General features: G+C 39.5%; 1 protein-coding gene across 1 annotated transcript in view; it reads left to right on the top strand.

Moving 5' to 3' along the window:
* Galntl6 (polypeptide N-acetylgalactosaminyltransferase like 6) overlaps positions 1–25434 on the top strand; it is a 1167009-nt gene that overhangs the window by 1028804 nt on the left and 112771 nt on the right. Inside the window, exon 7 of the mRNA XM_052162508.1 lies at positions 22427–22544. Within this exon, the coding sequence (XP_052018468.1) occupies positions 22427–22544 (118 nt within the window). The remainder of the gene's footprint in view (positions 1–22426; positions 22545–25434) is intronic.

Genomic DNA, 25434 nt, shown 5'->3' with positions numbered 1-25434 from the left:
AAAGCACCTACCCTTTGGTCTTCCTTCTTCCTTCTTGAGCTTCGTGTGGTCTGTGACTTGTACCTTGGGTGGCTAATATCCACCTATCAGTGAGTGCATACCTTGTGAGTTCCTTTGTGATTGGGTTACCTCACTCAGGATGATGTTTTCTAGTTCTATCCATTTGCTTAAGAATTTCATGAATTTATTGTTTATGATAGCTGAGTAGTACTCCATTGTGTAAATGTATCACATTTTCTGTATCCATGCCTCTGTTGAAGGACATCTGGGTTCTTTCCAGCTTCTGGCTATTATAAATAAGGCTGCTATGAACATAGTGGAGCATGTGTCCTTGTTACATATTGGAGCATCATTTTGGTATATGCCCAGGAGTGGTATAGCTGGGTCCTCAGGAAACACTGTGTCCAATTTTCTGAGGAAATGCCAGACTGATTTCCAGAGTGGTTGTACCAGCTTGCAATCACACCAGTAGTGGAGGAGTGTCCTGCTTTCTACACATCCTTGCCAGTATCTGCTGTCCCCTGAGCTTTTCATCTTAGCCATTCTGATTGGAACGAGGTGGAATCTCAGGGTTGTTTTGATTTACATTTCCCCTATAATTAAGGGTGTTGAATATTTTTTTAAGTGTTTCTTGGCCATTCGATGTTCCTCACTTGAAAATTCTTTGTTTAGCTCTGTACCCCATTTTTAATAGGGTTATTTGACTCTCTGGAGTCTAACTTAAGTTCTTTGTATATATTGGATATTAGCCCTCTGTTGGATATAGGATTGATAAAGATCTTTTCTCAGTCTGTTGGTTGCCATTTTGTCCTATTGACAGTGTATTTTGCCTTACAGAAGCTTTGCAATTGTATGAAGTCCCATTTGTCAATTCTTGATCTTAGAGCATAAGCTATTGGTGTTTTGGAAATTTTCCCATGTAACCATGTGCTCAAGGCTCTTCCCCACTTTCTTTTCTATTAGTTTCAGTGTATTGGGTTTTATGTGGAGGTCCTTGATGAACTTAGACTTGAGCTTTGTACAAGGAGATAAAAATGGATTGATTTGCATTCTTCTACATGTTGACCTCAAGTAGAACGAGCACCATTTGTTGAAAATTCTTTTTTCCACTTAGCTCCTTTGTCAAAGATCAGGTGACCATAGGTGCATGGATTCATTTCCTGGGCATCAATTCTATTCCACTGAGCTTCCTCTGTATCAATATAATACAGTTTTTACCACTATTGCTCTGTAGTATAGCTTGAGGTCAAGGACAGTGATTCCCTGAGATGTTCTTTTATTGTTCAGAATGGTTTTCGATAACCTGGGTTTTTTGTTATTCCAAATGAAATTTGAAGATTGCTCTTTCTAACTCTATGAAGAATTGAGTTGCAATTTTGTTGGGGATTTCATTGGATCTGTAGATTGATTTTGTCAAGATGGCCATTTTTACTATATTAATCCTGCCAATCCATGAGCATGGGAGATCTTTCTATCTTCTGTGATTTTCTTTGATTTCTTTCTTCAGAGACTTGAAGTTCTTGAAATACAGATATTTCACTTAATTGGTTAGAGTCACAGCAATGTATGTTATATCATTTGTGACTACTGTGAAGGGTGTTGTTTCCCTAATTTCTTTCTCAGCCTGTTTATCCTTTGAATATAGGAAGGCTACTAATTTGTTTGAGTTAATTTTATATGCAGCCACTTTGCTGAAGTTGTTTATCAGGTTTAAGAGATCTCTAGTAGATTTTTTTGGGTCACTTAAGTGTACTATCATATCAGCTGCAAATTGTCAGATTTTGACTTCTTCCTTTCCAATTTGTATCCCTTTGACCTCCTTTTGTTCCTTACCTTCCCATACCTATTCAATATTGTTCTCTAAGTCTTAGCAAAAAAAAAAAAAAAAAAGTTGCTAAGACTTTGAGAACTGTATTGAATAGGTATGGAGAGAGTGGGCAGTCTTTTTTTTTCCCCCAGAGGGCACTAAGAGCATGGCTCTATTTAGAATTTCTATTTTGGCGGTGGTGAGTAGATTTTATGGAGCATGTATGGGTTGTGCAAGTTGTTTCCTTTTTTTTTTTAATTTTTTTTATTCGATATAATTTATTTACATTTCAAATGATTTCCCCTTTTCTAGCCCCCCCCCACTCCCCGAAAGTCCCGTAAGCCCCCTTCTCTTTCCCTGTCCTCCCTCCCACCCCTTCCCAGTTCCCCGTTCTGGTTTTGCCGAATACTGTTTCACTGAGTCTTTCCAGAACCAGGGACCGCTCCTCCTTTCTTCTTGTATCTCTTTGATGTGTGGATTATGTTTTGGGTATTCCAGTTTTCTAGGTTAATAATCACTTATTAGTGAGTGCATACCATGATTCACCTTTTGAGTCTGGGTTACCTCACTTAGTATGATGTTCTCTAGCTCCATCCATTTGCCTAAGAATTTCATGAATTCGTTGTTTCTAATGGCTGAATAGTACTCCATTGTGTAGATATACCACATTTTTTGCATCCACTCTTCTGTTGAGGGATACCTGGGTTCTTTCCAGCATCTGGCAATTATAAATAGGCCTGCTATGAACATAGTAGAGCATGTATCCTTATTACATGGTGGGGAATCCTCTGGGTATATGCCCAGGAGTAGTATAGCAGGATCTTCTGGAAGTGAGGTGCCCAGTTTTCGGAGGAAGAGAGTGGGCAGTCTTATCTGGTCTCTGATTTTAGTAGGATTGCTTCAAGTTTCTCTCCATTTAGTTTAATGTTGGCTACTGGTTTGCTTTATATTGCTTTTACTATGTTTAGGTATGTGCCTTGAATTCCTGATCTCGCTAAGACTTTTATTATGAAGGAGTGTTGGATTTTGTAAAATGTTTTCTCAGCATCTAATGAATTGATCATTTGATTTTTTTCTTCCAGTTTGTTTATATAATGGATTATGTTGATGGATTTCTGTATATTGAATCATCCCTGAATCCCTGGGATGAAGACTACTTGATCATGATGGATGATCCTTTTGATGTGCTCTTGGATTCAGTTGGCAAGAATTTTATTGAATATTTTTGCATGTATATCGTAAGGGAAATTGGTCTACAGTTCTCTTTCTTTGTTATTTGTGTGGTTTTGGAATCTGCATAATATTGCTTCTATCTATCTGGTATCTATGGACTGAATTGGATACTGTTCCTTCTGTTTCTAATTTGTGGAAGAGTTTGAAGAGTATTGGTATTAGGTCTTCTTTGAAGGTCTGATAGAATTCTGCTCTAAAACCATCTAGTCCTGGGATCTTATTGGTTGGGAGACTTTTAATGACTGATTCTATTTCTTCAGGGATTATGAGACTGTTTAGATGGTTTACCTGATCCTGATTTAACTTAGATACCTGGTATATGTATAGAAAATTGTCCATTTCATCGAAATTTTCCAGTTTTGTTGAACATAGGCCTCTGTGGTAGCATCTGATGATTTTTATTAATTTCTTCAGTTTCTGTTGTTATATCTCCCTTTTCATTTCTGATTTAGTTAATTTAGATACTGTCTCTGTGCCCTCTGGGTAGTCTGGCTGAGATTTTATCTATCTTGTTGATTTTCTCAGAGAACCAGCTCCTGGTTTTGTTGATTCTTTGTATACTTCTTTTTGTTTCTACTTGATTGATTTCAGCCCTGAGTTTGATGAATTCCTGCCTTCTTCTACTCTTGGGTGTATTTACTTCTTTTCATTCTAGAGCTTTCAGATATGCTGTTAAGATGCTGGTGTTATATTTTGGAGGCAATCAAAGCTATGAGTAACTGCTTTCATTGTATCCCATAAATTTGGGTATGTTGTACCTTCATTTTCATTAAATTCTAAAAAGCCTTTGATTTCTTTTCTTATTTCTTCTTTGACCAAGTTATCACTGAGTAGAGCTTCCATGTGTATGTGGGCTTTCTGTTGTTTTTGTTGCTATTGAAGTCCAACCTTAGTCCATGGTGATCTGATAGGATGCATAGGATTATTTCAATTTTCTTATATCTGTTGAGGCCTGTTTTGTGATGGATTATATGGTCAATTTTGGAGAAGGTACCATGAGGTGCTGAGAAGAAGGTATATTCTTTTGATTTAGGATCAAATGTTCTATAGGTATCTGTTAAATCCATTTGGTCCATAACTTCTGTTAGTTTCACTGTGTCTCCCTCCATGATCTGTCCACTGATAAGATTGGGGTGTTGAAGTCTTCCACTATTTTTTTGATACTGTATGATTTATTTTTTTTCTTTTTTTTATTTTTTATTCGATATATTTTTTATTTACATTTCAAATGATTTCCCCTTTTCTAGCCCCCCACTCCCCGAAAGTCCCATAAGCCCCCTTCTCTCCCCCTGTCCTCCCACCCACCCCTTCCCACTTCCCCGTTCTGGTTTTGCCCTATACTTCTTCACTGAGTCTTTCCAGAACAAGGGGCCACTCCTCCTTTCTTCTTGTACCTCATTTGATGTATGGATTATGTTTGGGGTATTCCAGTTTTCTAGGTTAATATCCACTTATTAGTGAGTGCATACCATGAGTCACATTTTGAGTCTGGGTTACCTCACTTAGTATGATGTTTTCTAGCTCCATCCATTTGCCTAAGAATTTCATGAATTCATTGTTTCCAATGGCTGAATAGTACTCCATTGTGTAGATATGCCACATTTTTTGCATCCACTCTTCTTTTGAGGGATACCTTCTTTCCAGCATCTGGTAATTATAAATAGGGCTGCTATGAACATAGTAGAGCATGTATCCTTATTACATGGTGGGGAATCCTCTGGGTATATGCCCAGGAGTGGTATAGCAGGATCTTCTGGAAGTGAGGTGCCCGGTTTTTGGAGGAACCGCCAGACTGATTTCAAGAGTGGTTGTACCAATTTGGAACCCCACCAGCAGTGGAGGAGTGTTCCTTTTTCTCCACACCCTCTCCAACACCTGCTGTCTCCTGAATTTTTAATCTTAGTCATTCTGACTGGTGTAAGGTGAAATCTCAGGGTTGTTTTGATTTGCATTTCCCTAATGACTAATGAAGTTGAGCATGTTTTAAGATGCTTCTCCACCATCCGAAGTTCTTCAGGTGAGAATTCTTTGTTTAACTCTGTACCCCATTTTTTAATAGGGTTGTTTGGTTTTCTGGAGTCTTAACTTCTTGAGTTCTTTATATATATTGGATATTAGCCCTCTATCTGATGTAGGAATGGTGAAGATCTTTTCCCAATTTGTTGGTTGTCAATTTGTCCTTTTGATGGTGTCCTTTGCCGTACAGAAACTTTGTAATTTTATGAGGTCCCATTTGTCAATTCTTGATCTTAGAGCATACGCTATTGGTGTTCTGTTCAGAAATTTTCTCCCTGTACCAATTTCCTCAAGGGTCTTCCCCAGTTTCTTTTCTATTAGCTTCAGAGTGTCTGGCTTTATGTGGAGGTCCTTGATCCATTTGGATTTGAGCTTAGTACAAGGAGACAAGGATGGATCAATTCGCATTCTTCTGCATGCTGACCTCCAGTTGAACCAGCACCATTTGTTGAAAAGGCTATCTTTTTTCCATTGGATGTTTTCAGCCCCTTTGTCGAGGATCAAGTGGCCATAGATGTGTGGGTTCATTTCTAGATCTTCAATCCTGTTCCATTGATCTGCATGCCTGTCACTGTACCAATACCATGCAGTTTTTAACACTATTGCTCTGTAGTATTGCTTGAGGTCAGGGATACTGATTCCCCCAGATTTTCTTTTGTTGCTGAGAATAGTTTTAGCTATCCTGGGTTTTTTGTTATTCCAGATGAATTTGTTAATTGCTCTTTCTAACTCTGTGAAGAATTGAGTTGGGATTTTGATGGGTATTGCATTGAATCTGTATATTGCTTTTGGCAAAATGGCCATGTTAACTATATTGATTCTGCCGATCCATGAGCATGGGAGGTTTTCCCATTTTTTGAGGTCTTCTTCCATTTCCTTCTTCAGAGTCTTGAAGTTCTTGTCATAAAGATCTTTCACATGTTTGGTAAGAGTCACCCCAAGATACTTTATACTGTTTGTGGCTATTGTGAAGGGGGTCGTTTCCCTAATTTCTTTCTCAGCCTGCTTATCCTTTGAGTATAGGAAGGTCACTGATTTGCTTGTGTTGATTTTATAACCTGCCACTTTGCTGAAGTTGTTTATCAGGTGTAGGAGTTCTCTAGTGGAATTTTTTGGGTCACTTAGGTAGACTATCATGTCATCTGCAAATAATGATAGTTTGACTTCTTCCTTTCCAATTTGTATCCCTTTGACCTCCTTATGTTGTCGAATTGCCCGAGCTAGTACCTCAAGTACAATATTGAAAAGATAAGGAGAAAGGGGGCAGCCCTTTCTAGTCCCTGATTTTAGTGGGATTGCTTCAAGTTTCTCTCCATTTAGTTTGATGCTGGCTACTGGTTTGCTGTATATTGCTTTTACTATGTTTAGGTATGGGCCTTGAATTCCTGTTCTCTCCAAGACTTTAAGCATGAAAGGATGCTGAATTTTGTCAAATGCTTTTTCAGCATCCAATGAAATGACCATGTGTTTTTTTTCTTTGAGTTTGTTTATGTAGTGGATTGCATTGATGGATTTCCATATATTGAACCAACCCTGCATTCCCGGGATAAAGCCTACTTGATCATGGTGGATGATCATTTTGATTTGTTCTTGGATTCGGTTGGCAAGAATTTTATTGAGTATTTTTGCATCGATGTTCATAAGGGAAATTGGTCTGAAGTTCTCTTTCTTTGTTGGATCTTTGTGTGGCTTTGGGATCAGCATAATTGTGGCTTCGTAGAAGGAATTGGGTAGTGTTCCTTCTGTTTCTATTTTGTGGAATAGTTTGAAGAGTATTGGTGTTAACTCTTCTTTGAAGGTCTGATAGAATTCTGCACTGAAACCATCTATCTGGTCCTGTGCTTTTTTTGGTTGGAAGACTTTCTATGACTCCTTCTACTTCTTTAGGCATTATGGGACTGTTTAGATGGTCTAGTTGGTCCTGATTTAATTTTGGTATTTGGTATCTGTCAAGGAAATTGTCCATTTCCTCCAGATTCTCCAGTTGTGTTGAGTACAGTCTCTTGTAGTAGGATCTGATGATTTTTTGGATTTCCTCAGTTTCCGTTGTTATATCTCCCTTTTCATTTCTAAGTTTGTTAATTTGGATACTTTCTCTGTGCCCTTTGGTCAGTTTGGCTAAGGGTTTATCTATCTTGTTGATTTTCTCAAAGAACCAGCTCCTGGTTTGGGCTGAGAAAGAAATTAGGGAAACAACACCCTTCACAATAGTCACAAATAAGATAAAGTATCTTGGTGTGACTGTAACCAAACAAGTCAAAGATCTGTATGACAAGACCTTCAAGTCTCTGAAGAAAGAAATCTCAGAAGATGCAAAGATCTCCCATGCTCATGGACTGGCAAGATTAATATTATAAAAATGGCCATCTTGCCAAAAGCAATCTACAGATTCCATGCAATCCCCATCAAAATTCCAACTAAATTCTTCATAGAGTTAGAAAAAGCAATTCTCAAGTTCATCTTGAATAACAAAAACCCAGGATAGCTAAAACTATTATCAACAGTAAAAGATCTTCTGGTGGAATCAGTATCCCAGACCTCAAGCAGTACTACAGAGCAATAGTGTTAAAACCTGCATGTTCTTGGTACAGTGACAGGCAGGTTGGTCAATGGAATAGAATTGAAGAACCATAAATGAACCCACACACATATGGTCACTTGATATTTGACAAAGGAGCTAAAACCATCCAGTGTGGAAAAGATAGCCTTTTCAACAAATGGTGCTGGCTCAACTGGTGCAAGAAGAATGAAAATCAATCCATTCTTTCATTCTCTTCTATACCTATTATTCTTACATTTAGTCTTCTCATTGTGTCCTGGATTTTCTTGATGTTTTGGATTAGGAGCTTTTTGAATTTTGCATTTTCTTTGCTGTGTCAATGTTTTCTATGTTATCTTCTGCACCTGTGATCCTCTCTTCTATCTCTTTTATTCTGTTGGTGATACTTGCATCTATGACTCCTGATTTCTTTCTTAGGTTTTCTATTTCCAGGGTTGTCTCCCTTTGTGATTTCTTTGTTGTTTCTATTTCCATTTTTAGATTCTGCATGATTTTGTGCAATTCCTTTACCTGTTTAGTTATGTTTTCCTGTAATTCTTTAAGGTATTTTTGTGTTTCTTCTTTAAGGGCTTCTACCTGTTGACCGGCGTTCTCCTGTATTTCTTTACAGGAGTTATTTATGTCCTTTTTAAAGTCCTCTATCATCATCATGGAATGTGATTTTAAATCAGAGTCTTGCTTTTCTGGTGCGTTGGGATATCCAGGACTTGCTCTGGTAGGAGAATTGGGATCTGATGATGCCAAGTAGCCTTGGTTTCTATTGCTTATGTTCTTACCCTTGCATTTTGCCATCTGGCTATCTCTGGTGTTAACTGGTCTTGCTGTCTTTGACTGTGGCTTGTCCCTCCTGCAAGCCTGTGTGTCAGTACTCTTGGGAGTCCAGTTCTCTTAGGGAAGATTTTGGGTATGGAGAGTTGTAGCAGAGAGTCAGCTCTGTTGTGCAGACAGAAACCAGAAGAATCCTGTCCACAGCTTTTCCTTGGTTCCTGTATCCTAATGGCTTTGGGAAGGTCACTCTAGGACCAGGAATTTGAGCAGAAGTGGTGGTCTTACCTCTGCTCACAGGTATGTTGGCACTCCTGGGAGACCCACTCTTGCCTAGTGGTATTTGGGTATGGAGCACTGTAGCATGGGATCAGCTCTGGGTGCTGTGCACAGGATCAGCTTTAGGTGCAGATGGAAACTGCCTTAAATTATTTTTATGGTAGAACTAAGAATGGTAACACCACCATCATATACAGCTGAATCTGATGAGTTGTAATAGACTTTCTGCTCGGCTCAATTAGCAAATATTACTGAGCATTTATTTCTTGTAACTTTCTGTTCATCTCCCTTATTTTCAGCATTATTAATTTTAAGTGATTTCTAGGTTAGTATAACCAAATCTTCACATAAATAGCATCTCCTGAAGATTCTATATTGGCTAAACCATCAGGAAACCTTAAATATAAAAATATAGCCAAATAGCCAACCAAGTAAATTAGTCTTCAAAACAGAATAGTAAGTTGCTTAGCCTAGGTGATCTCTCCAGAAAATGACAAGAATCCTTTTCAGAATTTATTTCCTTGAATTGCTTTCAGGAACTGTTGAGGAGTCAGACTAGAAGCCTCAAACCTTTATGGTCTCCCGCACAGCACTGTTGACACCAGCTTGACCTTGTCTGTTTCTGCTGAGCTCACATATTTTCACTTTTATTAAATTACACAGTTACTCCCTGGCCCATTCCACCTCTTCCCCCACATCAGTTGCTAACTCTGCCAGTTTTACTTCATAGCGGATTTTCCCATTCATCTCCATTCCAACAGCACTAGCCTAAGGCTTCCTGGTCTCTCACCCAGGCTGCCAGTGTCTCCAAACTGACACTGCTCGGTTGTTTCCTTCAAATCTCCCCTCTAGACAGCCACCAAAGTGTCCTACATCTACAAGTTATGGGCTCGTTACTCCAACTAAATACCTGACAAGAAGTAGCTTGGGAATGCAAGGGTTAACTTTGAGTAATAGTTTGAGAATGTTTCATCATGACTGGAAAGATGCAATGGGAAGAGCAGCTGTGGCTATGGGAGGGAGGAGCAGGAGGCAGCTGATAACAGCATTGTGTTCCCCTTCAGGAGCAGACAGAGATGAAAGTCCTCTCTTGCTTTCTCCTGTTTACCTGTCTATTTGATCCAGGACCTCTGCCTGTAAGATGTTCCCCACATTCAGGGAGAGTCTTGCCTCTTCCATTAAATCTCTCTGGATACATCTTCACAGACTCACTGAGAGGTCTATCCTGGGGTGATCCTAAACACAGTCAAGTTTACGATGAGCTTTAATCATTACATTATCAAAAAGAGAAGTTGAATGTGCTGCTTCCCCAATTAACATTCATGTAAGCTACATAGCACAACCTTGTCTGAAACAATATAAATAAATAAATAAATAAATAAATAAATAAATAAATAAACAAACAAACAACAGCAAAAAGGGTTGCCAGTGGCACCTGGTCACGTTTTCTGGGATTCATAGACCTTCTTGGCTTGACCTACCTGTTAGGTCTCAAATCCAGGACAAAAAGGCACAAAAGGTGCCTATTAACATGCTCAAGCTAATGCTGGCCAGTTCTCCTAGCATCCCTCAGTCGCTACCTTCCCTGGATCCCTACCCTAAACTTCTGAAGCCCAGGGACTGGGCTGGGCTGCCCTACCTTTTCCTACATAATCTAGCTATTTGGGTTTTGCAACTCTTTGGCTCTTTGGGCCTTATGGTCTCTTTGCCCCATGACCTCTTGTCTCCTGGGTCTTCCTTCTCCCTTTCCACCTCTTCTCACATGGCCCAGTCCAGTAGGCTGGTCATGTCCACTTTGAACTCTTCCAGATGTCTCTGTGCTCTTTCTTATATCTATAATAAAAACCTCAGCCCCTCAGGATTAGTCCTAGCCTCCTTTTTAATTTTCTTTGCGTTCACTACCTAAACATCTACAATTCCCATAGATCTTACAGATTGCAATTCCCTTTGCAATTTTGTGCAGCTATACTTTCATACATGGAAGGATTCTCCAGGAAAAGAGACAGAAATTTAAGTCCAGAATAAATGGAAACAGGCCCCTAACATGTGGCAAAGACCCTGGGCATCCTCTCTACTTCCACATAGCCTGTGGTCTCCGCCGTAGGCTGACATTTACATGATAATTCAGAGCACCAACATCAGATGGCCCAACAAGCTCTGTGGTCCTTTCTAAGCAACAAGCCATCATAATTATTCTGAGTCATACCTGACGGTGGTCATAGCAATAATAATTCCACAGATTCAAAGATAGAGACACAGACACCACCTTTCAATGGGCAGAGAGTAGAACATTAGTGAACATGTTTCACAGCTGCTACAGAACTGGGTTGAGACAGAAGTAGAAACAGATAGAGCAAAACAGCTCTTTTCTGCCCTGATTAGTTAAATAAAATCCTTTTAGATAGTCTTGACCTGGGGGAAGGGTAGGCATAAGATGATTCTGTATCTAGCTACTTTACAAGTTGTAAGCTTTGTGCTTAACATTTTTCCATATTTCATTTTATTTGTGCTTTGTTTGGTTTTTTTTATGTTATATTGTTATTGTTGAGACAGAGACCCCATATGTAGTCTAACCTGTCTTCAAAACCTCTATCCTCCTGTCTCAGCTTCATGAGTGCTGGATTCAGAAGCATATCTCACAATACCTAGCTTTCTGGTTTGTTCTTAAGGAATGAAGGCCATCAAGTAGATATATCATGAGAATGTACTGAAAAACTAAATAGTTAATAAGAGGTATTGAAGATTTAGGCCACATTTAGCAAATTCCAGCTTGGTGTAAAAATGCCATCAAATGAAGCAAAAAAAATGTCCTTTGAGTCTCAGTCAGAACTAGAGAGAAAAAGCTTATTTTTCATTGCTCGCTAAGATAAAGGGGTAGCATTTTCATAAGAAGAAACTGTCAGATGTTTATTAAATAAATGAAGCATAAAACAAGCTTTCCTGTCATTCACCCATGCTTGGATTTTAATAACCAGCATTTATCCTGTGAATGGAGAGTTATATTTGTATCCAAGAAGAAAGGCTCTCCTCCATTCTACACTGGAGACTTCTAGCTTCTGAAAAGTCTCCAATTACTGAGGAAATGAGTAATTTGCTCTGCCATTTCCCAGCATTACTGTGCTGCTTTTGATGTCAGGATTGATGGGAGTGGAGAGCCTGGACCGGGCAAAGGGAACACAATGGAGAAAGGGCCTCTCGCTGATGGCAGGAGAGTGAGAGGGAGAACCCAATCCTGGCAGATTAGGAAATGCAATACAGAAGCTACAAGGTGCTTGGCGTTCATCAGCATGTTGTAATCACCCGAGGAATCCCTCTGCATCAGGATGGGATGAGCATCCTGATAAAGACAAAAGATGTAGGACATAGGACAGCTTTGGGACAGCCCTTCCCTGTGTTCATAACAATGCAATCCAATCTACGTATCATGTAGGGAAGCAGAAGATCCGTACTAAGTGGATGCTGGCATTCAGAAAATGAACTGGCAGTCTGCTGACAACCTCCAGGTCTCTATATAGGTCAGTAAGTATAGTGTTAGCAGATTTTTTTTTCGGTTAAAAAGTAGGGGAAAACTGGAAACTGGGAGATGAGAAAACAGAGATGCTACAGATGATGAGAGATGATGCTGGCATCTGCTTGTGTCTGGACTAGCTGACTTCATCTCAGTCCCTATGGAAAAGAAAAATTTCAGAAACCAAAGCTTTTGCATTGACAGCTGCCTTTGTAATGCTCTGAGCCTGAGTTAGTTCCTTCGTGCCTACACCCAGAGTAACCTCTGCAAGGGACCCTCAGGGGCTGCCTCCACAGAATGTCCACAGCTCACTAGGGGAAGCATCCGGGCGCTCTGATAAAGCCAGGGGGCAAAAGAAGAGGCTTGGTTTTCAGGTCTATAAACCAAGGATTGCTGTGTTCTCATTATTATTGTAGCATGACTTTCAGGGTTTGTACTTTTAAACGACACAAAGGATTCATAAACCAATCACCCTCAGTCATTGTCTTGATATATAATAAGAGCCATGAGCAAAATCTGTGGCCACTTAAAAATTAAAAATTTAAAAAAATCCAAATTTGGGGGATAATTAAACATGCTATATAATTTTATGTATTTTTACATCCAGGAGCTGGGGTGTATCGTCCATGGTACAATATTTGCATAGCATGGAAAAAGGCCTGGATTGACTCCCCAACACCAAATTTTATTTATTTATCTAAAGTATCTAGATACTAGATTCCCCTAGACTGCACTGTCAGCTTTGGACATTCTGTGGAGGCAGCCCCTGAGGGTCCCTTGCAGAGGTTACTCTGCGTGTAGGCACGAAGAAACTAACTCAGGCTCAGAGTATTACAAAGGCAGCTGTCAATGCAAAAAGGTATCTAAAACTATACTTTGAGCCAAGAGTTAAATCCCTGACATTGTTTTATGAAAAAAAAGAATAAAATAGAAACTTGCAAAATATGACATGGTGTTTACATTTTGAAATGGGCAGAAAGTAACTTAGGAAAACAACCCATTTGAATTTTGTATGTCTCCATCTACCTTTGAAGATATTTCATCAGGGATAACCAAGAGTAACCCTGCCATTTTATGGTGGCCCCAATATATCGCTCAGGACACACCAATTAAAAGTGAAGTTAGCAGGAAGTACCAGCTGTATCCACTCAGGTTAGTCCTTCTTTCTACTCACTGTAGAAATGGGAAAGGTTCTATATTAGCATTGTCTCTAACTCCCTTCTGGGTAAGGCTTTTGCTTTCACTCACACACACACACACACACACACACACACACACCAGTCTAAACTATAAAAGAGTACCTGAAGGCCATAGCCTCCTGTCTACCTAGAAGACTGAGATTGATAAAGAATTTAGCACACGTGAGATGCTATGGGTCCTATGACGTATGGAGTTTTCCATTTCATCACAGTTATAGCTTGGGCCCAACTACCAAAGACATGGAGCCAGGAGCTTCTAAGCAGTTTGGAAACATCAAGCCAGGACCATCAGACTACATTAGTTAGTTTAAGCACTATTTAAAGTATACATGATTTCTTACATAAACACTTGATACCCACTCACAGGAATATCTTCTATTGTAAATGTGAGGTAAATTTCAAAATGCATATAAACTTTACAAAGCTTTTGAAATCATAACATAGTATGTCTTTGTGTCTGTAATAGAAGCAAACTGATAAATCATGATACAGCATAGTAAAAATAGGTGCCGTGAGTTTCTGCTTCTGCTGTCTTCCTCATCTTATCCAAAAAGTTAAAAGGTTTTTACTCTGCCACCTGTTTCAGATAACCAGTTGGCCATATTCCTTTCCTACTAATGCTTCTAACCCTAACATTTGCGTTTGTAAATTTAGAAAAGCAAAACTTCTTCCTCTTAAAATAGAAAGTCTTTCATTTTGATCTTGGGTATCTCTGCAATTCAGCTCTACATGCCAATATACCCCCTGATATGTGGACACGGCTTTAAAAATAATTCAGGACCAGTGAGATGGCTCAGTGAGCCAAGATGCTTGCCATGAGGCTTGAGAATTGACGCTGGATCTTCAGAATCAACATGGCAGAAAGAGAAAACCATTTCCACAAGTTGCCCAATGGCCTCCACACGTGCACCATCACACACACACACACACACACACACAGAGACACACACAGAGAAAGAGAGACAGAGACAGAGACAGAGACAGAGAGAATAAATACACAAAGAAAATAAAAATAAGAAGGTTGTATCACAGAAATGAAGCAGTCAATCAAACTACTGTCTTGAGTATCCTCACACGCTAGTTGCATAGTACAACTTAGTTAGCAATAAATCGGTTAACTAGTGCCTGTGGTAATTTGTGTGACAGGAGACAGACATGGCCGGGGTAGAGCCGCACAAGCTCAGGGAATCTTGACAGTCTCACATCCATGGCTGTTGGTGCTGATTGGTCAGCAGGGCCATTTGTCTCTTATGGTGCAGCTCCAATTTCTTCAAAGGGTCCCAGGTCCAATTTCTTCAAAGGGTCCCATGCGCTCACGACAGGAGAAGCAGACAATCCTCGGGTTATGTGTTTCTTCACTTGTCCACATTGGGAAACCAAGATCCCTGGCCAAGCAAGCCAGGATGAAAGTGGACCCTGCTAGGCTTAAGGAATGGAAGCCATGATTCAGTGGGGCCACTACTATACACATCTTCCATCACGTTCCATCAAATACTAAATTAGAGAAACCTGGGATATCCATCTTGTCAACCAGATCACTTCTGAAATTCATCCTTTACTTGATAAGTCAAAGAATCCCTCATCCCTAAGATCCAGTCCACGTTACTGGGACCTCTCAGAGGGAAAACAGAAGGCCTGCTTGATGTATTTTATAATGTTAATAAATTTGCATGTATTTTATAATGTAAATAAATGTTGACATTTGTTTCTTTCTGAAAAGCACAAAAGGTATGAAGAGAAAAAAATGTATATGCAAGCCCATACCTCTCTCTCTCTCTCTCTCTCTCTCTGTGTGTGTGTGTGTGTGTGTGTGTGTATCTGTGTGTGTGTGTATCTGTGTGTGTGTGTGTGTGTGTGTGTGTGTGTGTGTGTGTGTGTGTGTGTTGTAAATGGCTATTTGGTATTGCCTAGTGGTAGAAACAAGAAGCATCGTAATGCTACGATATTATTCTTTGGGCCTGTATTTCCTCAGAGAGCTAAGCCTAGAACAAAATAAGCATGAGCTTCTGTCATTAAACTTCCTCCCTTACTGCCTTTCCGTTACCATGACAGCCAGGCCACTTCCCTTGATGCTGCCATTTGAAGCCATTCAACAGAAGTACAGATGTCTGCGATCAACACTGTCATTGCATTTTCCCTGGTTCTACACCTTGGTCTTCTAAAAGGCCTCTTTCTCTAAGCTCTGACGTGTTGTGTTCTTTGCCCCTGGAGTGGCTACCTCCTTGCATAATTTAAGGGTGATAACATTCTCCTGCCCTCCTTTTGCCATCTCATTTCACTGTACACACTTAAGTTACACAAAATACAAGTTGTCCCACATATCCAGAAGTTTCTCAAACTCTGAATTTAAGACTATATCTATCTTAAGGACCCCTTTTGCGTTTTAAATATTATTTGTTCCACAACTGAACTCTTATTGAAATAATAACTATTGCTTTTTTGTTTTATCTGAAGAGTTCTGAGTCATGGATCAACTAAAAGTTCCTGGCTGTGTGATTGAAAACCACATGGGTCACCTTTCTTTTCATGGGCATGGCCTGGTGGAGTCCTGAGGGAAACTATGTCATTTCATTTCTGATAAAATTCACATTTCAGCCGACGTGCCCAAAAGTTTCACTGTATCCACTGAAAGAGAGAGGTCTGTAAGGCAGTTTATTTCCTAAGAGGCCAAAGTGACTTTCCCTTCACATCACCAGACGTAAATTTTAATTGTCCTAGTATCTTAAAATATTTTTCTCGCAGATTTATTTTTCAGTATTTTGTATGCTTTCACTTGTCTAATCCAAAAGGCTACTTCACATGTGCTAAATTTTGAAACTATACAATATGTGCCTCAAAATTTGAGACAGGAGTTTAAAAAAATAATACTGTAGAAAAAGCATGTTTCAACTAAACATCCACCATTTTTTCCTAAATATATGAAGTAAAGACTTAGTTCATTAAATAGGGAAGAGCAGGCAGTTTGGCAACGCCTCAGAATGCTGGGAGGATTACAGGATGGAGGCAGAACATTCAGATAATGTCCTAGTTTAGAAGAGAAAACCAACCACACACTTTGAAATGTGCATTTCCAAATGAGAACACAGATGACAATTGTCACTGCTACCAAATAAAGAATTGTGCCAGCAAACTTCTACATGATAGCCTCACTAATTTAAGAGCGAACCAAGTTCGGAGCATAAAAAATTGCTGGGGAGAAGGGAGGCTATTTAACCATATGTAAAAAGCAAAACATATTTATTACATGGCTCAATCACAGTATGAAATAGAAAATCCACTTCCATTAAGTATGCAGAAAAGTCACACAATTCTATAGCCTAAAAACTAAGGAATCCTCACGGCCACATTAATTTTAGCAGTCACCCCGGGGATGACAAATGTTTTTAATTGCAAAACCTGTGGACTGATTGGTGATATTGTGAACAGTGAACACATGTCGCAAGGACACAGAGCCACAAGCCATGCTGACAGTGCATTCACATTCACAGGGAAACAAAACAAAAAGAAGGCTCGGAAGAAATCAACAGGAAGTAGACAGGCCGATGAGAAACTGGAGAATGGGAGCAACAGGGAGTTCAGAGAGACCAGTTCTTACATACAATGGAAAAAAAAAAGGGCAGGAGAAAATGTTGGCTACTCTTGTTTGTTTCCCTGGGAAGAAGACAAAATGACTCACTCCACACTTTACTGTTTAATAAAGCAGCCGTGCCTAGCTCACTTCCTTTGGCTTCAGTGTAGCATTGCCCAGAACTGAGTCCTTTGAGTCTGAAGTTCAATCCACAATCGGGTCTATAGACAAATCACAATGCTAGATTTTCTCTGGAACTATTGAAGCCCAACAGAATACAGAAATGCTACTCCTAATATTATTTCCGGTGTATTCATTTATGTGTACATATTCTCTGTGTTATTCATGTATGTGTGTATTGTTTACGATGAGATGTTATGATTTAAGGGCTCTCAAAGCATAATTACTCTAAAATATGAACATTGCAGTGTGCAGTGCCTGGCAGGGAGTGAAATGTATAACAAATTCCAAAAGCTGGAGAAAGGAAAACAGAAAGCTGCTATCAAAAGCTTCAATTAACCCTCAGGGACACTTCGCCCATGACTGGGTGGCCGTGTGCAGCCTTGATGCGACAGTATGTGTCCAAACTGTGTTCAGTTGATGTCCCTGGGAGGCCTGCCCTTTTCTGAGGGAAGGGCAGATAGTGGTGATGGATCTGGGGAGGAGGGGAGGAGGGGGATGGGGTGAGTAGGTGGGGAAGGGCTAGGAGGAGAGAAGTCAGGGGAAACTGTGGTCAGGAAGTAATATATGAAAGAATAAAAAATAAGAAAGATAAATGAAGGGAAGAGAAATTTACTTGACACACACAGAAAACATGGGAGATGATAAGTTTAAAGGTAACATCATCTTTTTTTAATAAAGATCTAAATGACCCAACAATAAAGCAGGATAAATACATATATGCTATTTATAAGAAACCCACTTTTGCAGGGAGACAGAGGACAGCATCTCATCTAGGCCAAGCTGACCTACACTCATTACACAGCTGAGCATGAGCATGAACTTACCCTTCTGCCTCCACCTCCCCAGCCCTGATTAGAGGTGGCACCTGGAATCTAGCCCCAGCCTTCATGCATGTCGTACCATCACTGAACCTACTAAGCTACATCGACAACCCAGAAGCCCATGTTCAGTATGAATATACAAAGGGCTAAAGTTAAAAGTCTGAAAAGGTTATAAACACTGGAGCTGGAGAACACAAGGAAACAAGAGTTATTATTATAATGACACAGAATAGATGACAGAGCAAAGAATATCACAAGAAATAATAAAAGCCATTTCATAGTTATAATAAGGCAATTCATCAAAAGCACAAAAATTCCAAACATTTCTGCTCTATTAACAGGGCTACAAAACATGATGCAGAGAACTGATAGAATGGCCAGAACAAATGTATACAGAATTATCCTCATAAATTTCTTAATAATAATTGATGGGTTCATTTGCATTTAATTTATAGACAGGTTAACTTAAAATATACTATTTAAACTTTTTATAACATCATTTCTAAACAAGATTATTGTACCTATTTTGTCGCCTGCAATAAACCTATTTATAATTAAATAATCAATTGCCGGATTTCTTTTCCCCATTATCGCTAGAACTCAAAACTGCTAGTGACTTTTAACCCATCCCTGCAGAAGTAAAGGTTACAGCTATGGTGATATGTTCACTGGGAATTTGCACCCAGTTGTAGTCTTAATTTGCTCCAACTGCAATTATAATTCCCCATTGAAATGCTGTGTGTAGAAAATGGGGTGGGAACAGGCTGCTGGAGAAAAATAAGGTCAAGAACATCTGATCCTAAAATCTTTATCTCTAACGAAATGTAAAAGTTGCATGAGACTCTGGACTAACCCTGTGCGATTTCCTAGGAGCGAGAGATAAATCTTTCTTTTAGATCTTTGATCTTGTCAATTATACAAAACCCACACCCTCTAAACTATTTATCTCAGGCCTAGAGAAATGGGTCAGCAGGTCAGAGCCCAAATACTCTTCCAGACCAGAATTCAAGTCTCAGAATCCTGTCAGGGGGCTCACGACCATCTGTAATTCCAGCACCATAGCATCTGACTCTTTCTCCTGGACTCCACTGCCATCTGCACACATGTGCATATACCCATACATAGGTACATACACACACACACACACACACACACACACACACACACACACACACACACATGCACACACAAACAAAAATTTGTTTTAAAATCTTACTTTATTCTATGCAATTTAGTAGCCTCTAAATAGGACACAGACTGTGCACAGTAGGTAGATACTCAATGATTACATGTAGAGTAAATCAAAGACATTTTATTAGATATTCACTTTAGTAACATTTCAAATGTTAACCCCTCCAAAAACTCCCTATCCCATGCCTCCTTCCCCTGCTTACCATCCCCTCTGCCCATTTTCCTGACCTGGCATTCCCCTACACTGGGGCATCGAGTAGGACCTTCATAGGACCAATGGCCTCTCCTATCATTGATGTCTGAAGAAGCCATTCTCTGCTACATACATAGCTGGAGCCATGGGTCCCTCCATGTGTACTCTTTGGTTGGTGGTTTAGTCCCAGGGAGCTCTGGGGGTACTGGGTGGTACAGATTACTGTTCCTCCTATGGGGCTGCAAACCTCTTCAGCTCCTTAGGTCATTTCTCTAGCTCCTACATTGGGGACCCTGGGCTCAGCCTATTTGTTGCCTATGAGCCATGAGTATTTTGATCCCCTTTCTTTCTTTCTTCCTTTCTTCGTTTCTTCCTTTCTTTCTTTCTTTTTCTTTTCTACATTCTTTGTTTACATTTGAAATGATTTCCGCTTTCCCGGTTCCCCCCACCCCATAAGTCCCATAAGCCCTCTTCCCCCCACCCATTTGCCAATCAAACCCCTCCCATTTCTCTGTCCTAGTAATCCCCTACATTGCTGCATCAAGGCTTTCCAAGACCAGGGCCCTCTCCTTCCTTCTTCTTGGGAATGATTTGAAATGTGAATTGTGTCTTGGGTATTCAGAGCTTCTGGGCTAATATCCACTTATCAGTAACTGCATTCCATGTGTGATCTTTTGTGACTGGGTTACCTCACTTAGGATGATATTTTCCAGTTCTAACCCATTTGCCTAAGAATTTAATGAATTCACTGTTTTTAATTGCTGAGTAGTATTCCCTTGTGTAAATATACCACATTTTCTATATCCATTCTTCCACTGAGGGACATCTGGGTACTTTCTAGCTTCTGGCTATTATAAATAAGGCTGCTATGAACATAGTGGAGCATGTACCCTTATTGCATGCCAGGGAATCCTCTGGGTATATGCCCAGGAGTGGTAGTGCAGGGTCCTATGGAAGTACCATGCCCAATTTTCTGAGGAAGCGCCAGACTGATTTACAGAGTGGTTGTACAATCTTGCAATCCCACCATCAGTGGAGGAGTGTTCCTCTTTCTCCACATCCTCACCAACACCTGCTGTCTCCTGAGTTTTTAATCTTAGCCATTCTGACTGATGGGAGGTGAAATCTCAGGGTTGTTTTGATTTGCATTTCCCTAATGACTAATGATGTTGAACATCTCTTAAGGTGCTTCTCAGCCATTAGAAATTCTTCAGGTGAAAATTCTTTGTTTATATACAGATTTAATGCAATCCCCATCAAAATCCCAACTCAGTTCTTTATAGAGTTAGAAAGAGCAATTCTCAAATTCATCTGGAATAACAAAAAACCCAGGATAGCTAAAACTATTCTCAACAGTAAAAGAACTTCTGGGGGAATCAGCATCCCCCACCTCAAGCAGTACTACAGAGCAATAGTGTTAAAAACTGCATGGTATTGGTACAGTGACAGGCAGGAGGATCAATGAAATAGAATTGAAGACCCAGAAATGAACCCACACACCTATGGTCACTTGATCTTCTACAAAGGAGCTAAAACCATCCAGTGGAGAAAAGATACCCTTTTCAACAAATGGTGCTGGTTCAATTGGAGGTCAGCATGCAGAAGAATGCAAATTGATCCATTCTTATCTCCTTGTACTAAGCTCAACTCCAAGTGGGTCAAGGACCTCCACATAAGTATGGATCCTCAGGTAGTTCTATGTCCAGTTTTCTGAGGAACCACCAAACTGATTTCCAGAGTGGTTTTACAAGCTTGCAATCCCACCAACAGTGGAGAAGTTTTCCTTTCTCCACATTCTCTCCAGCACCTGCTGTCCCCTGAGTTTTTGATCTTAGCCATTCTGACTGCTATGAAGTAAATCTCAGGTTTGTTTTGATTTGCATTTCCTTGATGATTAAGGATGTTGAACATTTCTTTAGGTGTTTCTCAGCCATCTGGTATTCCTCAGTTGAGAATTCTTTGTTTAACTCTATACCCCATTTTTAATAGAGTTATTTGGTTCTCTGGAGTCTAACTTCTTGAGTTCTTTACATATAGTGGACATTAGCTCTCTGTTAGATGTAGGATCGGTAAAGATCTTTTCCCAATGTGTTTTTTGCCATTTTGTCCTATTGACTGTGTCCTTTGCCTTACAGAAGCTTTGCACTTTTATGAGGTCCCATTTGTCAATTCTGGATCTTAGAGCATAAATTATTGGTGTTCTGTTCAGGAAATCTTTCCCTGTGCCCATGTGCTCCAGGCACTTCCCCCACTTTCTCTTTTATTAGATTCAGTGTATCTGGTTTTATGTGGAGGTCCTTGATCCACTTGGACTTGAGTTTAGTACAGAGAGATAAGAATGGATCAATTTGAATTCTTCTACATGCTGAGTGACAGTTGAACCAGAACCATTTGTTGAAAATGCTATCTTTTTTTCACTGGATGGTTTTAGCTCTTTTGTAAAAGATCAAGTGACCATAAGTATGTGGGTTCATTTCTGTGTCTCCAATTCTATTCCATTGATCTACCTGCCTGACATTGTACCAATATCATGCAGCTTTTATTGCTATTGCTCTGTAGTACTGATTGAGGTCAGGGATGGTGATTCCACCAGAAGTTCTTTTATTGTTCAGAATAGTTTTAGCTATCCTGGGTTTTTTGTTATTCCAGATAAATTTGGAAATTGCTCTTTCTAACTATAAAGAATTGAGTTGGAGTTTTGATGGGGATTGCATTGAGCCTATTACATTTTTACTACCATTCTTTCTGATGGTGAAAGATCTCTCTCAACTTAAGAAAAGGCCTTAAAACTGAGTAATATTTTCCAGTAGATCAGTCACTGATATTAATGCATTTCTCTCTGTTGATAACCAGGTGGCCAAGTGTGATTCTGAAGGACCTTTGCTGTGTCAGAACCTGAATTGGCATTTTAATATTCACTTAGCTTCTTTTCCCACATTCACTTCAATAAAAAATGCAATAAGAATTCTACATTTGCTTATAGATAGCCACACTGAAAAATGGTATTATTTGACCACTAAACCAGACTGTGAGTTTCAAAGCAATCTATTACAGCTTTTGATGTTCGTAGTCCTTTAAATGTTGTTTATCCTGTGTCTTGCAGGTCTCCTGTTATGGCTGGAGGTCTCTTTGCAGTGGATCGAAAGTGGTTTTGGGAGCTGGGTGGCTATGACCCAGGCTTAGAAATCTGGGGAGGAGAGCAGTACGAAATCTCTTTTAAGGTAAGACATCCGGATCATCCTTACTCCATACTTACAGACAATTCTGATAAAACTTGTCACTTTGCTTTGTGATCTGTGTCGGAGCTCTAACTCCCAAGGGATCTTTTACTGGAGAAGTGAATTCCTTCCAACGTTATAGTGAGACACCACCATGTTACATGCAAAGAGAAACCATTCACACTCCTATTTGTAGGTGAATAATTCTACATACCTACACCTACTTCTCCCCTGGCAGAGGCATTCGTGCTTATAGCATAAAGGACAAGAAAGTAAAGATGAAGGCAGGAGACAGAGATCAGGTCAGTGGAGGTCTGCTATTCATGGTCAGACAAGAGGGAGCAACTGAGATTTTGGGTTTACCCAGTTATTGCAAAACTCCTTGAACTGATAATGAATTTAATTTTAAAATATCAGCATTACATTGAAGAGCAAGTTTTTATGTTTTGTTTAATTATATTTTATTTTGAGACAGGTTTGAGCTGGCTTGAAACTACATAAGCCAGACTGGCCTCAGACCTGCAGTGATGGGCCTGGTTCACGCTATGATGTATATAGGATTGCAAGTGTAAGCAGGGTAGGATTTCAGGTGTGAACAGGTTAGGATTTCAGGTATGAGCAGGTTAGGAATTCAAATGTGAATAGGGTAGGATTTAATTTATGAGCAGGTTAAGATTTCAGGTGTGACCAAGTCAGGATTTCAGGTGTGGACAGGTTAAGATTTCAGGCATGAGCAGGTTAGCTACAAGCAAGTCTTCTACTTATTTTTTCTTGAATTGCCCATATCTCTACTTTCCTTAGTGATCAATTCTCATTAAAGGGCTATGCTTTATTACATACATCATATATATATATGTGTGTGTGTGTGTGTGTGTGTGTGTGTGTGTGTGTGTTTGTGTGATTTAGTTTCAGATTCATAACATTCAAATAGATGACAAATTACAGCATATGAAAAAGAGTTAAACTGTGTAAGAACTCATACTCCAAATTGTCAATATGATTTTCTTATCAGTCTTATAAAGAAAAGAATAATTATTTTCTTTCTCTCATGTTAACCATTGTTTGTATAGAAGCAAATGCTGACTCTTGTGACACTGTCATATGGAAACCTCCTATGTAAGTCAGTCTTTGGTGACTGCTTCTGTTGCAAAGTCCAACAGTGCTTGCTGCAGAAACCAAGTACACCCTGAACATAAAGTCAAACCTAAGAATCCAGCTACAATTTTTATAATCTCTGAAGAGTAAGAAGAAGCTGGTTTTGAAGAGACTGTAACACTACGTATTAACAGAACGTACTTTCCTCGAGAAGTCACAAAATAAATATATTCAAAAGAAACAGAGGTGTCATTGCAGGCTATGGGACATCTAGAATTTTCCCTCTCACATTTAAATAACATTTACTAAATTGGTGCATTTTTTTGACCAATTGCATCTTGTTTTATGCCTTTGGATCTGCCGGCATCTTTGGGTCCCTCTCTTAGGGCAGCTGATGTGTGTGTGTGTGTGTGTTGTTATGGTAGATATGCAGAAATTAATGCAGCAGTAATCATTACACAACAGCATAACCACATTCTTAGTGCTATACGCCAAATGCTGGACTGAATACTTCTATATTTGCTGATTTGAAAGAAAACAACCTTATAAGGTTATGTTATTCCTCCACTGAACAAATGGAAAAATTTACAATTTTTTTAGATAGGTTTTCTTTAGGTTTTAAAGATTAAATGTAGACTATACTTTCAGAGATTGTATTTATGGTTTCTTAGAGATGAAATAATTATCCATTACCACTTAGAGATTAAGATGCTCCACTTCAGCCTCATTGCTAAAAATATAATAAACAGGAAATGGATTACCACTTGTGATAGTTTAAATGAAAATCATCCCAGTCTGAATACTTGGTCCCCAGTGGGTGGAACCATTTGGAAAGGATTAGGCTGTGCAGCCTTGTTGGAGGAGGTGCGTCAGCTTTGTAGGCTCAATAAACCCACCCAGTTTCTACCCTGAGCTTGTGGATTAAATGTAAACTCTCTGTTCCAAAGCCATGCCTGCCTGCCTCATGCCATGCTCCCCACTGTGAGGGTCAAGACTGTCACCCTCTGCAACTGTGAGCCTCAAACTAAACATTTTCCAGGATAAGTTGCCTTGGTCATGGTATTTTGTCAGAGCAATAGAAAATTAACTAAGACAATTTCCAATCCCTGACGACTCCCATTCTCAAGTTAACTGTCGGCTTATTGGCCCCTGCCTAATGAGTTCTCCCACAGATGCAGCTAATGACCTGGAACCAGTTCCTGGAATGCATTAAAAAAAAAGGTGGATGCTGTGATGTCTGTCTATAATCCCATAATTCCTAGGAAGTGAAAGGAAGAGCACCACTAGAAGCTTGCAGTTTATTTATCCTATAGACAAAGCATAGATAAAACATTTTAAGATGAAACATTGTGTTCAACGATGGTATTTATAAAAACCTTGCGTTGCTGTCTTCATTATTTATACCAAACTTGAAAGAATACATTTCCTTTTTGTAGTTCAAGACAATTCTGTAATGTTCTCTTAATGTGTGAATGTCTGAAGTTTAAAATGTTGAGAGAATTTCTAATAACTGAGAGATGCCTGTCTTTGAGTAACAGGCTGTATGGCAAAGCAAGATTGCCCTTGGAAATCCGAAGACTCTGCATTGTACACTTGCATTCTAAATCACGATGGTACATTTTTAGGCAAACAGAACTTTCATCTCAATTCACTGTCACTTGTACCTATCACATCTCTTCTGGATGACCCAAGATTTTATTACCCCATTTCCCGTGTTTCAGTTGTCTACCATTGTAAAGGCTATAATTGGAATGCAGTTCTGTCCCCTTTGTCTAAAAACCATGGCAACCGCATTGTA

The sequence above is a fragment of the Apodemus sylvaticus genome, chromosome 18 (assembly GCF_947179515.1).
Source record: "Apodemus sylvaticus chromosome 18, mApoSyl1.1, whole genome shotgun sequence".
NCBI lineage: Eukaryota > Metazoa > Chordata > Mammalia > Rodentia > Muridae > Apodemus > Apodemus sylvaticus.
Note: the sequence above shows the minus strand (reverse complement) of the source record. Positions and strands in the feature narration are given on the sequence as shown.